This window comes from Ceratotherium simum, chromosome 22, assembly GCF_057802395.1.
Source record: "Ceratotherium simum simum isolate JZ-2026a chromosome 22, ASM5780239v1, whole genome shotgun sequence".
Taxonomy (NCBI): Eukaryota; Metazoa; Chordata; class Mammalia; order Perissodactyla; family Rhinocerotidae; genus Ceratotherium; species Ceratotherium simum.
The window spans coordinates 34,408,220-34,422,296 of record NC_141921.1 but is presented as its reverse complement, the minus strand read 5'-3'; the positions used below and the strand labels follow the sequence as shown (position 1 = coordinate 34,422,296).

The 14,077-nt window shown below is 53.8% G+C and overlaps 2 protein-coding genes across 8 annotated transcripts in view; one reads left to right on the top strand and one right to left on the bottom strand.

The window, feature by feature from the left end:
* Window positions 1-1,971: 1,971 nt before the first annotated feature.
* Window positions 1,972-12,753, top strand: LDLRAD2 (low density lipoprotein receptor class A domain containing 2). The gene is given in 6 exon segments (XM_087446617.1): window positions 1,972-2,193; window positions 3,559-4,002; window positions 7,155-7,286; window positions 11,839-12,059; window positions 12,061-12,105; window positions 12,108-12,753. Coding segments are annotated over 6 exon segments (1,239 nt in total). The 5' UTR covers window positions 1,972-2,111; the 3' UTR covers window positions 12,423-12,753.
* HSPG2 (heparan sulfate proteoglycan 2) overlaps window positions 12,747-14,077 on the bottom strand; it is a 101,454-nt gene continuing 100,123 nt past the window's right edge. For all 7 annotated transcript variants that reach the window (XM_087446610.1, XM_087446614.1, XM_087446611.1 and 4 more), the window contains one exon: window positions 12,747-13,946. In XM_087446610.1, coding sequence (XP_087302736.1) covers window positions 13,774-13,946 — 173 coding nt within the window. In that variant the 3' untranslated portion in view covers window positions 12,747-13,773. The remainder of the gene's footprint in view (window positions 13,947-14,077) is intronic.

Sequence of the window (14,077 nt, the reverse complement as noted above, 5' to 3'; positions counted from 1 at the left end):
GACTACTCCCAGTCCACACTCCCCCCTGAACTCCAGACTTGGGGATCCAACTGTCACTTGTCATCTCCACTGGAAAGTCTAACAGCCATCTCAATCCGAATGTGTCCAAAACCGAGCTCCTCGTCCTCCCCCAACCCTGCTCCTCCCACAGTTCTCCCCAGTCCAGTTAGGGCAGCTCCACCCTTCCAGAGGCTCAGGTTGAACCTGGGGTGCCATCCTTGATTCGTCTCTTTCCTTCACACCCAAGTCCCATATATCAGCAAATCCTATTGGCTGTACCTTCAAAATACGTCCAGAATTTGACCACTTCTCACTATCCTGGTCCAGGCCACCATCGTTTCTAGACTTATTATTAAAATAGTCTCCTATCGGGCCGGCCCCGTGGCTTAGCAGTTAAGTGCGTGCGCTCCGCTACTGGCGGCCCGGGTTCGGATCCCGGGCATGCACCGACGCACCGCTTCTCCGGCCATGCTGAGGCCGCGTCCCACATACAGCAACTAGAAGGATGTGCAACTATGACATACCTATCCACTGGGGCTTTGGGGGAAAAAAAAAAAGGAGGAGGATTGGCAATAGATGTTAGCTCAGAGCCGATCTTCCTCAGCAAAAAAAGAGGAGGATTAGTGTGGATGTTAGCTCAGGGTTGATCTTCCTCACACACACACAAAAAAAGAGTCATCATCCAGCGTAACATGCTTTGAGTACTTGACCATGTGACAGACACTATTCTAAGGGCCCCACTTGTATCAAGTTACCTAACCCGTACAACAGACCTGTGAAGATAACTACCATTATCCCACTTTACAGATGAGGAAACGGAGACTTGAAAAGTTTCAGTTTCACATATTAAGGTTCCACATAGGACACTTTTTGAAAAAAAATTGTTGTACTAACAACAAGTTTTGAAAAAGCCTGGAGGGGGCCGGCCCAGTGGTGCAAGCGGTTAAGTGCGCGTGCTCCGCTTCAGTGGCCCGGGGTTCGTAGGTTCGGATCCTGGGTGCGCACGGATGAACCGCTTGTCACGCCACGCTGTAGTAGCGTCCCATATAAAGTAGAGGAAGATGGGCACGGATGTTAGCCCAGGGCCAATCTTCCTCAACAAAAAAGAGGAGGATCGGCATCAGATGTTAGCTCAGGGCTGATCTTCCTCACAAAAAAAGAAAAAAAAGAAAAAAGAAAACTCCTGGAATGGTCCAAGGCCTTTCTTTTACATGTGGGCAAGTAAAAATCAGAAAAAGAGAGGTCATTTGCTCAACGCCACACATTTTTTCTTATTTCTTGGATGCCTGTTCTGTGTCAGGCACTGTGCTATGACCTAGGGGTTCAGAGATCAACAAGACACTCCTGGAACACAATTTTAGTGGGGGCCAATGGACAATAAGATATAAATGAGAAAAATAATTCCAGCGAGTGCTGATATAATAAATTTGGGGAGACATTTCTGGGTGATAAGGAGGGAGGGCGCTAATTCAGATTAGAGGTGGTCAGGGAAGTGTGGTCTGAGGAGGTGACATGTGAGCTGAGACCTGAAGGACCTGAAGAGGCCAGCCATGGAAGGCTATGGGAAAAGAGCATTCCAGGTGGGAGGAACTGAGAGTGCAAAGGCCCTGAGGCAGGAATACTTTGTAATAGGGCAGACTCCTGGTCCAGTGCTCCTTCACCACTTGCTGCCTCTCTAGGCCCTCAAAGAGATCCCTTTGGTGTCCTGGGCCTCCCCTAAGCTCAGTCCCTAAGGTGCCGACTTACCCGGGAAGGCAGCAGCTCTCTAGGGCTGTGGGTCCCCTTCCCAGAGGCCCTGTGGCTGAACCGGATCTGAGTTTCCTGGTTCCTGTCTGGCAGGGGGTGAGCAGACATCCTCCCCGCCTTCTCTCCCCAGGCTCCAGCCCTGGCCCCAAATCTCCATGACAACCCTAGACACAGTCCTGGTCTGAAGAGGATCTGGGAGGGCAGCACAGAGATCACCGTGAAGAGATCAGAGGAGCTGGCGGACTTGCCTCCCCTGGCTCCTTGTGTCCGGCCGCCTGGCCAGGCCCCCACAGCCCGGTCTCCCCAAGGACCCTACACTGAGGCTTCTGCGGGTCTGCCCCCTTGTGGGGCACAGCGGGGCCTGGATGGAGGCCTGTCTCCCGCAGCTGCCTCAGAGATTGCTCCTGCTGGGGGCGGCCGCCCTGACCGTGTCTGCTGTGGAGACAGGTGAGCATGAGGGGCCTTGGCTGGGGCCCCATCACCCTTAGAGACTGTTTCCCCAATCAGCACTCACCCTGATGGGTGGGGACCCCTTGAGTTAGGGGAGGCTGGGAAACCCTGGGCCTGCTCTTCCCTGGCACCCCTAAGTCCATCCCCACCCCCTCTGGAAGGCTGGAGCTCCAAGTCACCCAGGAGCAGCGGGTTGGGGGTGCGGGGGACAGCCCTCAGGTCTGGCCACGGAAAACACTGTGGGCTTTGGGGTCAGACACTCACTCTGCGTCCTCCTACATTTCTCCCTTGAGGCCATTGTTCCAGCTGTCTCAGTCTCAGTTTCTTCAGCAGTAAAATGGGAGTAATAACAGGCTCTTGTCCCTTAAGAGACTTTGTTATTGTGCGTATAAGATGAGATAAACCACGCAAGACACTGAGAAAGTGCCTGGCACTAGAAGGAGCTCAGTCACTCGCTCTCTAAACCTGGCCCCCTCCAGCGGCATGTAGCTCCCCGGAGCAGAGGAAAATCGGGTTCTTTTAGCGAGGAGAAGCAGGGAATGGCTGTTGGGTGGGCAGGCGCCCACTGTGTCTCCCCAGCCTTGAATAAGGTGATAATAACGGCTAACACTTCTGTAGCCCTCACCAAATGTCAGGCACCCTCCTAAGCGCTGACCCGGGACACGTCCACAGTCCTTTAGTTTCCACTCCCAAATGCAAAAAGCTCTGAAAACCAAAACTTGTGCTTTATTTACTGGAAACACCTGGCCTGAACTGACAAGAGGCCGCTTATTGTCTTTAATTCTCCTGCTTAGGGCAACTGTTGGTACAATGGCTCTAGAAAACGTGATCATGGATTACATCGATCATATTATCTTTCTAAAATCTGGGGAATTCTGAAACATACCCTAGAGTTTTTTTTTTTTTTTTTTGTGAGGAGATCAGCCCTGTGCTAACATCCGCCAATCCTCCTCTTTTTTTGCTGAGGAAGACGGCCCTGGGCTAACATCTGTGCCCATCTTCCTCCACTTTATATGGGACGCCGCCACAGCATGGCCTGCCAAGCAGTGCGTCGGTGCGCGCCCGGGATCCGAACCAGCGAACCCCGGGCCGCCGCAGCGGAGCGCGCGCACTTAACCGCTTGCGCCACCAGGCCGGCCCCAATCCTAGAGTTTTTGAATAAGAGATGGAGGACTTGAATTAAATTATTTAATCCTCACAAAAATTCTGATTGCTTAATCAATCCCATTTTACCGATGAGGAAACTGAGGCTCAGAGAGGGTGAGTGACTGACTTGGGGTCACACAGCGAGCGGGGCGCGGGGCAGAGCCAGGCGTGGACCCAGGCCGCGTGCGTGCTTCAGGCTCCTGCTTCTCGCTGCAGCCGACCTGGTGGAGCTCTGCGGCCAGACGTGGCAGGGGCCCGGGCTGCTGCTGCGCTCGCACCCCGCGTCGCGCAGGTTCTACTTCGTGGCCCCGGACACCGACTGCGGGCTCTGGGTGCGGGCGGCGGCCCCCGGCGACAGGATCCGCTTCCAGTTCCGCTTCTTCCTGGTCTACAGCCTGACCCCGGCGTCCCCGGCGCCCCCGGCGCCCCCCGTGCCCAACGCCTCCTCCCCGGCGCCCGCCGACCGCTGCGCCCCCGGCTCCTACCTGCAGTTCTACGAGGGCCCGCCGGGGGCGCCCCGGCCCCTGGGGGCCCCGCTCTGCGGCCTGACCATCCCCGCCCCGGTGGCGTCCTCGGGGGACTCCCTGGGCCTGCGCCTGGTCACCAGAGGCCGCCAGCCCCGCGTGGACTTCGTGGGCGAAGTCACCTCTTTCCGGCTGGGTGAGTCGGGGCTGTTGGCCGGGACTCGGGCCTCCGGGCTGGGGGCAGCTGCGGGCCTGGGGCCACCAAGGGCGCGGTGGGAGCCCTAAAAGATGGAGGGGCTGGGCCCTAAGGGAGGCGAGGAGGTGGGGACTGGTGGCAGGGTTAGGGGGTGGCAGTAAGGGACGTTCCAGACCCCAAGGGCTTCCCTGGATGCGTATACCAGACGCCCTACCAGTCCCTGACGCACATACACTCACACATTCACACACAACTCACATCCCCACACAACTCCCGCCCACTCACACGCACTGTGCATGTACACAACTCACACCTCGTACACACATACACCCAACTCCACACCTTGCACACACACACTGCACACACTGCACAGACACAGTTCACCTAACACATACCTCATCCACACACAGGACCACTTTGCACACTTAGACACAACTCTTCACACTCACATTCACACACTAGCTCCTCTGTCCCGGTTAGCCCTTCAGATGTTTGCAGGCGGCCGGCGTTAGGACTCTGTGATGGTGACAGAAATCCACTGCAGCGGTGAAGGGGAGCTGATACTGATAATAATCACTCGTTCAGCATTGCCTTCTGCCCTCTGCGGGCCACACCTCATCTGTTCCTCACAGCGGCTCTGCTGTGCCTGTGTCCTTGTCATCAGACTGATAGATGGGATGCAGGCTCGGGGGGTTAAGTGAAGGGCCCCAGGCCCCCTGCACGCAAGCAGAGGGGCTGGGCCTGACTGTTGGAGCATGTCCTCATGCTCACATTGAGTTCAAGGCTTTAGCCCCAGCAGGGTCCCCCAGGACTCGAGGCACAACTCACCCATGTCACAGCAGAGGCTGTGTCCAGTGATGGCGAGCAGATGAGCTGCTCAAGTTCAGAAGATTCCAAAGCCACAGAGAAGCTTTATCACCATCTCTGGCAAAATATCCAGTCTGGAGAATTAAACATGGGGTTGTGAGCACTTTGAGACAAGAACGTGGGGGTCTCTGAGAGCCAACACAGGTTCACCAAGAACTAGACCTTGACACGCCAGGCCCCGGACAGCCCTTCAACACCGAGGTGGTCAGAGTGCCCCCATGCCGTCTCGTGTGTCTCTTTAGTCCTGTCCCATCGCTTTTCCTCCCTGGAATTGTGCATGGTCTGAATTTTGGATTTTAGACTCTATCTTCCCCATCAGAGCCTCTGGCTCTGTGATGAACCATATGAAATTTGCGCTCTAAATCCTTGGGGCCGTGACCGCTGGTGTCTGGGTCCCCGTTCCTGGATCCTGTAGGCCGTAGCATGCCAAGGTTCCTATTACGTATGTTGTTTTGCAAACAGCTCTCACAGGCTGATTGCAAATCAACCCCTGCCTCCCTCGTGCCTCTCTCCCTCCCGGTGGCCTTGTCCTCTCGCGAGGTGCAGCTGTCAGCCAGGGAGGCCAGGAATGTTGCAGCTGCTCCATGGTTAGCAGGACTGGGCTCCGAAAAGAAGGTGGCAGTGGTGAAGCCCTAACACAACTCTGGCTTCCTTGGATCAGCTTTTCATCAGAACGAGGAAAAGTTCATTTCACCTCCTCAGGCCGCACGCACAGTCTCAATCGCTGACACCTGCAAGCACACCCTGCCTGGCCCATGCCACACATTTCCACTCACATGTGGCTCCCCATACATTACCACGCTACTGTTTTCTCTCTCACAGACGTTCACTCTTACACCCACACATCTTCTAGATATTAGAGTGTTCACTTTCATTTGCAAACAAGAGAAACCCAACTCAAGTTGGTTTAAGCCAAGAAGAATTTCAGGAGGCTCCTATAACTGGGATATTAAGGTGTTGGTTCAGGTATAGCCAGATCCAGGAGTTCAAGTAATTTCACCTGGGCTCTGTCTCTTTGTTTTCTTCTATCTTTGCATCGTGTGGGTCTGTTTGGCTTCCATCTCAGGCAGCTCCTCTTTCTACGTGGCAGCAAAGCGACCCTGCAGCTCCAAGTCCACAATCACCCCTACAGCTCTATCTAACCTCAATGAGATAGAGAGCAAGCATCTTTTCTTATGGTTCTAGCAAAAGCCCCGGGGCCAGATCTGATTAGTCCTGGCCAGGAAATGGAATGCTCTGATTCCCAAGACCCCCTCTGGGGGAGGTTGATCAGTCCCACCTGAACCAGGTTTTCTGCACAGAATGGAATGCTGGGTAAGCCAACCCATCTGCCACACTCCGTGCACCGAGTCACATGATTCTTTCGCCTGGGTGCTTATTCATTCATTTAGCAAATATTAATGTGCCAGGTGCTGTTCTAGGCTCTAGGGATAGAGCAATGAACAAAAGAGAAGTCCCTGCCCTGCTAAAGCTGACATTCTGGGGCAGACAGACGAGAAACAAGTGATCAAGTAGATCCACATGCTGCAGAGGATCCCAAATCAGGGTGAGCAGGGTGGGGTACTGGGGGCGGGGTGGCGTTCTCATGTGGAGATTAGGAAAGGCCTGCGGATAAGGTAACATTTGAGCGGAGACAGGGGAACTTACCCCCCTCCTTAAGTGCAGGCTCCACACAGGAGCCTCCTTCCAGAGAGGTGAGCCATGCAGTCACTTGGGGAAGAGAATGCCCAGCGGAGCTGATGGCGAGTGCAGAGCCACGAGCGAGATTTGCTTGGAGTGTTCAGGCTCACTGGGATACCGTAGGCTGTGTGCACTCACACGTGCAGACACACACTCACACCCACTGTGTGCTACAGTGTTTATGAGCGTGGGACTGAATTCCTACTCTGCTACTGAGATACAAGCTGGGTGGCCTTGGTCAGGTGACCTAACCTGCCTATGCCTAGTCTTCTCTCTAAAATGGGGTTAATTACAGTATTTACCCACGGGGTTATTGTGAGAACTTAATGAGCTGGGATGTGAATGAGGTGTTTAGGGCTACGCTTGGCATGGCATAGGACTCAATAAATGTTAGCCATCATCATCTTCATCATCATCATCATCATCATCCTCATGATCACACACCTGTCTCCCATGACACGTTCATCCACACTCCCATCTGGATGTACGGGGCAACAGCCCTCTCCTGCCCACACATCCCGCATTCCCTGGCTATAGGGCCCCACACCCTGCTGCGTCATGGGTTGGCCCAGGTCCTCATCACATGCCTTCCCTCTTGGCCCCAGGATCCTGCGGTGCCTACTTCCGCTGTGGGAACAGGAGGTGCATCCCCCAGAGCCTGGTGTGCGATCCCTGGGGCATGGACAACTGTGGCGACGGAAGTGATCAGGCTTCCTGGCCACCAGCCGAGTGCAGAGGTCAGTGACGGGCGCGGCCTGGGCCCTGCAGAGCAGCTGGGAGGGAAATGGGGACTGACTCCCCTCTCCTGGGGCCAGGCCTCAGTGGGGGCCGGAGGCAGGGGTGCGGCTGGAGAGAACAAGGGGAAGCACTGATGGGGGGGAATCCGTTTGGACCAGACGACCTGAGGCTCAGAGCAAGTCGGAGCTGGAACGATGCTAGAGATGATCTAGTCCAGCTGCTTCCCAATGACATTTTAGTGGTGGAAGCTTTTCCTAAGCCGAAACTTGCACAGAGGCCTGAGACATCAGAAGGAAAGATGCTCTGTTTACTGGACGTGGGGGGTCCCGGGCTTTGGCCAACTGATGTCCCACTGAGGGACCTGTGTTTGACCCACAAGACTTACTTTGAAAACCATTGATCTAGTCTGACTCACATTTTACAGATGAGGAAATGGAGGCTTAGGGAGGAGAAACGACTTGCCCAAGGTCATGGAGTCATCGAGTGACATAACCAGGAATGGCCTCTGTGGATAGGGGGGACCAGAATAGGTCACCCGGGAATATCCTTCCTGGGAATCTGGAGATGCCCCATCCCCCAAACAGGAGTGGGATAGTGGCAGGGCTACCATGTACTGTTGAACAGGTTGTTTACTGCAAAAAAGCAGCTGGGTGAGGGGTGAAATCCGACACTTACTTCCTGAGCCACTCCTCAGTCTCATTTGCAGGTTCCTCGTCATCTCCCTGACACTCTGTGTTTGTGCCATGAGGCCCAGGTCCTATAGCCTCTCCTCCTCCACCCACGTGCATTCCCTCGGTGGTCTCCTTTATATCGTGTTGCCAGCTGGACTCGTCTTGGAACTCCGGTTACATAACCACCTCCCTACTCGCCATCTCCACGTGGATGTGAAGGCGGCATCTCAGACTTAACTTGCCCCGAACTGAACTCCTGATCCACAACCACCCGATCCTGCTCCTCACCGGTTTCCCCTTCTCACCCAAACTCACCCTTCACTCCTTTTTCCCTCTCAGCCCGTAACCAAGCCATTAACATCATCAGAATTTGTCTGATGTTTTTCTCATGAGAAGACTGGAGTGATGGGTTATTAGGAGGAAGACACAGAGGTAAAGTGTCCTGCTCATCACATATCAAAGGTGCATGCTACCTACATAGTTGATGGTTACTGTTTCTGCCTCCTCTTTCCCTGCCGTCCTCTCTGGAAGGAGGCTCCTGTGTGGAGCCTGCACTTAAGGAGGGGGGATAAGTTCCCCTGTCAGAGGAGCCTTAAAAAAATTTTTTTTATTGAGATGTAATTGATATATAACATTACATTAGTTTCAGGTGTACAACATGATTTGGTGTTTGTATATATTGCCAAATGATCACCACAATAAGTCTAGTTAACATCCATCACCACACATAGTTACAATTTTTTTTTCTTATGATAAGAACTCTTAAGATCTACTCTCTTAGCAACTTTCAAACATACGATACAGTACTATTCACCATGCTGTACCTGACATCCCCAGGACTTATTTATTTTATAACTGGAAGTTTGTACCTTGTGGCCCCCTTCACCCATTTCGCCCACCCCCAATCCCCAGCCTCTGGCAACCACCAGTTTGTTCTTGTATCTATGAGTTTTTTTTTTTTTTTTTTTAGATTCCACATATAAGTGAGATCATACAGTATTTGTCTTTCTCTGTTTGACTTATTTCACTTAGTGTAATGCCCTCAAGATGGTCCATCTATGTTGTTGCAAATGGCAGGACTTCTTTCTTTTTTATGGTTGAATAATATTCCATTGTGTATGTATACCACATTTTCTTTATTCATTCATCCATCGATGGACACTTAGGTTGTTTCCACGTCTTGGGTCTTGTAAATAATGCTGCGATGAACATGCGTGGGGGTGCAGATATCTTTTCAAGTTAGTGTTTTCATTTCCTTCGGATAAATAACCAGCAGTGGAACTGCTGGCTCATATGGTGGTTCTATCAGAGCAGCCTTTTAAAACAACAAGCTAGATCATGTCACTCTTGTGCTCAGAACCCTCCACCTTCCTCATCTCACTCAGCAAGAGCAAAGCCTCCCAGGCCCATGGGCCCTGGCCCGCCCCTCCCTGGCCCCGTCCCTTCTCTGGCCCTGCCCCTCCCACGTGCCTGCTTGCTCCCTCCGTTCCTCCACACTGGCCCCCAGCAGCTCCTCCCACGCTCCCATCTTGTCCTGCCTCTGGTCTCTTCACTGCCTCTTTCCTCTGCCTGGAAGGCTTTTCCCCAGAGATTTACATGCTCATTCCTACAGGTCTCTGCTTAACTGTCACTCTCTCAGTGAGCTCCTTCCTGCCCCTTTATTAAAAAGAGCAATCCTGTGTCCACTGACAGATGGACAGATAAACAAAATGTGATGTGGCCACACAATGGAATATTATTCAGCCCTAAAAAGGAAGGAAACTCTGACACTTGCTACAACAGGCATGGATGAACCTTGAGATCATGCTAACTGAAATAAACTGGACACAAAACGAAAAGACAACTTAATAATTGGGAGAAGATATTTGCAAACTGTATGTCTGATAAGGGGTTAATATACAAAATATATAAAAAACTCATACATCTCAACAACAAAAAAACAAACAACCCAGTTAAAAATGGGTAAAAGATCTGAACACTTTTCCAAAGAAGACATACAGATGGCCAACAGGCGCATGAAATGATGCTCAACATCACTAATCATCAGGGAAATGCAAATCAAAACCACAATGAGATACCACCTCACGCCCGTCAGAATGGCAATAATTAACAAAACAAGAAATAAGTGTTGAAGGGGATGTGGAGAGAAGGGAACTCTCATACACTGCTGGTGGGAGTGCAAACTGGTGCAGCCACTATGGAAAACAGTATGGAGATTCCTCAAAAAATTAAGAATACAACTACAATACGATCCAGCTATTCCACTGCTGGGTATTTATCCAAAGAACATGAAAACATGAATGAGTAAAGATATGTGCACCCCTATGGTCATTGCAGCATTATTCACAATAGCCAGGACTTGGAAACAACCTAAGTGCCCATCAATGGACAAGTGGGTAAAGATGTGGTATATATACACAATGGAATACTACTCAGCCATAAAAAAAGATGAAATCTTGGGGGCCGGCCCAGTGGCATAGTGGTTAAGTTCAGCGCGCTCTGCTTGAGCAGCCCAGGTTCGGTTCCTGGGTGTGGACCTACACCACTCATTGGCGGCCATGCCGTGGCGGTGACCCACGTACAAAATAGAGGAAGACTGGCATGGATGTTAGCTCAGGGTGAATCTTCCTCAGGAAAAATAAAAAATAAAAAGATGAAATCTTGCCATTTGCAACAACATGGATGGACCTTAGGCTAAGCGAAATAAGTCAGAGGTTGAAAAATTCAAATACTGTGTGATCTCACTTATAAATAGAAGATGAAAACAACAACAACAAACACACACATAGATACTGAGATTAGATTCGTTCTTACCTGAGGGGCGGGGGGAGGGAGGAGGGTGAAAGGGATGACTGGGCACATGTGTGTGGCGATGGATGGTAATTAGTCTTTGGGTGGTGAACATGATGTAATCTACACAGAAATCAAAATATAATGATGTACACTGAAATTTATATAATGTTATAAACCAATGTGACCTCAATATAAATAAATAAATAAAAATAAGCTGGACACGAAAGGATAAATACTGTATGCTTCCACCTGTATGAGGCACGTACTCGGATTCATAGAGGCAGAAAGTAGGATGGTGGTTGCCAGGGGCCTGGGGGAGGGAGAACAGGGAGTCAATGTTTCATGGATGTGGAGTTTGTTTTGCAAAATGAAAACAGTTCTGCAAATGGACGGTGGGTGATGGTTGAGCAACAATATGAATGTACTCAAGCACTGAACTGTATACTTAAGAATGGTTAAAATGGTAAATTTTGTTTTGTATAGTTTACCACAATTAAAAAAAATAGCAACATTGCCCCTAGCCAACATGCCCTGTCCCTTTTCCCTTAATTTTTCTCCATAGCACCTGTCTCCATTTGACACACGATGTAATTTGTGCTTTGTCTCTTCACACTAACGTGCCAGTTCCAGGAAGACATTTTTGTCTGTGTTGTTCACTGTTGTGTCCCCCAGTCCCCAGGGCATATGCCTGGAGTATAGCAGACGCTCGAGAAATACTAGTCGAATGAGTGGAGGAATGACCCTCTCTAGGCCTCAGTTTATCTGTAAAATGGGGGTGATAAACCTAACCTTTTAGAGTTGTTGTAAACTTTAAGTGAAATACTCTAGGTAAAGGGCTCAGCAGTGGGCACGGTGTGCACAGAAAATGCTGGATACCTGCACACCCGCCTTCTTGAGAAGTCGCTCCAGGCCCAAACCCCAGGCCCGAGGGTAGGTGACTTCACCTCTGTGCCTCACTTCCCATATTGCTCAGATGGAAACACCAACAGTAACAAACTCAGAGAGGTTCTGGGAGGAGGAAATGAGACGTAATCACGGCCACCGGGGGCAGTTCTCAGTGTGTCAGCTCTGTTATTTCCCACTGCAGGCCCCTCTCTGGTGCCCAGCCAGGCCGTGCGTACAGAAGCCTCCGAGCCCCCGACGCTCTCCGCAGCTCTTGGGTCTGCAGGCCCCCTCTGGACCGCAGCTGAGAGGAGCCCCCCGGCGGGCCGGGACCCCGCACAACAGGATGCAGCTCCGGGAGGTAGACGGCTCTTGGTTACCACCTGCTTCCACTCCTCCCACCGAGATCACACTTGCCCCCGTGCAGGTGATGGGGACGGGGCAGCGGGCCAGGCTGAGGCCTGAGCGGACTCCCTCTCTCCCTCCACAGGTCCCCGGTTGCGGGGCGTGGCACTGGCCTCCTCGCTGCTCCTGGCCTCCGCCGGCCTCTTCATGGGCCTCGCCTGGTGCTGTTGCTCTCCGAGCCGACCAGGCTGGCGGGCTAGTGCCCACGGCCCCTGTCCCAGTTGCACCATCTGTTACACGTGTCCTGGCCAGGTGGGCCCTGGGGGGGCTGCGGCCGAGCGGGCCAGCCTTCCAGGGCCAGGCAGGCCACCCCTAGAGAGGCTGCGGGCGTCGGAGGAAGGCGAGTGGGCTCTGGGGTCAGATGGACCCTGGGTTCTGCCCTGACCCCCTGGAGGGCTGCTTGACCTTAGGCAGGTCACTTAGCCCCCCGAGACTCAGTCTTTTCTTCTGGAAAATGGGATGATTCCGGCCTCACATGGTTGTGGGGAAGGCCACGGGGGGTAACCAGCCCTGCAGCTCGTGGTGGCTGGTGCTCTGCTGGGTCAATGAAGGGCAGGGCCTCCGTGCCCAGGGCAGGGAGCAGGGGCCTCGCTCACCTGAAGCTGCCCTGCTGCACTCCCAGACTTCGCCTGCCCTGCTCTGCCCACCCCAGCCCACCCCCTCAGGTTCCACCAGTCAAGCCCTCCTCAAGGACACGGGAGACAGCCCTGGCGGGGATAGCACCGTTTATTAAGAAAGATCAAGACAAAGACCACAGGAGGGTCCCTTCTAGGACACAGAGGCCAGGCGTCCTGACCCCACACCTGGGGGCTGCTGGTGGGGAGGGTGCTTGCCCCCAGGTGGGCCCTCAGGCTCCCACAGGCAGGGCAGGGCTGTCGTGTCCCCTTCCTGTCCCTCCCAGTCGTGAGTCTGGCTTCCCCCACCCAAGGCACTAACTCTTTCCGACCACCAATGCCCTCCTCCCCCCATGTCCCCTGGGCCTTCACTTCCAGATCAGTGGGGGGATGTGGCCTGGTGCGGGCGGGGAGACCCTCTCAGTGCTGGGCTCTGCCTGTGGCAGCTCCTGGTCAGAGTTGGGGTGGTTTCCCTTGCAGCCCCTGAGGGCAGGGGCCCTGGGCTAGGTGTTGGGGGGGGGCAATGCAGGCCAGGAGGGCTTGGTGGGAGGGGGCGGCTGCCAGGGGCAGGTGGCCTGGCCGGCTAGGCGGAGGTGGAGGGGGCTGGGACAGGGTGGGGGCTGCCTGCCCAGGGGTGAGCTGCCTTTTACTCCACAGTTGGCACTAAAGAGCTTTCCCAACCCAGAGCGGGGTGGCGAAGGCCACTGCCATGGCCCCTGCTCCAGGGAGCTGGTGAGGCACCAGGCTATAAGCCCAGGAAGGAGGGCTGCCCACGGCTGCAGAAGTGGGCAACTCAGCTCCACCTCGGGGGGCTCGACTGATGCAGGCAGTTCTGAGCCCACTCGGCCACCGTGCCTGACCCTCTGGTGGGTCCTGGTGGCTCTGTGAGGCACCTGCTCCCATCCAACCTGCCCTGCCCGCCAGCCTGTGGCTTTGCCCAGGTGTGTGTGTGTGTGGGGGGTGGCGTGCCCACCCTCCAGTCCAGCCCAGGGCAGTAGCAGCAAAGCGTGGCATCGCCTCAGTTTCTTACAAAATATTCATAATAATAATATTAATAATAATATACTCGACGTTGTGGGGCTGGGGCGCTGCCCGGGAGTCCGTGTGGGGCAGGCGGTTGCCTACGAGGGGCAGGGCCGCGTGTTGGCCCCCGCCTGGGCACGGTGCTGCAGGTCCAGGGGCTGTGGGGGCGGGGCGCCAGGCCGGGCCGAGTGCAGCACCAGATTCTTGATACAGCCCGTGATGCCTGAGGAGAACCTGCCCCCGGTCAGCGCGGCCACGTTGGGGGCTCCGCCTGTGGGGAGGGGAGAGGACAGGCCTGTCAGCTCCGGGACCCAGGAGGTGAGGCAGGCTGTGTGCTCCCGCTCTGCAGGAGCCCCATTCCCTCCCTGGCCCGGAGGAGGGGGCCCCTGGCCTGCAGGGAGG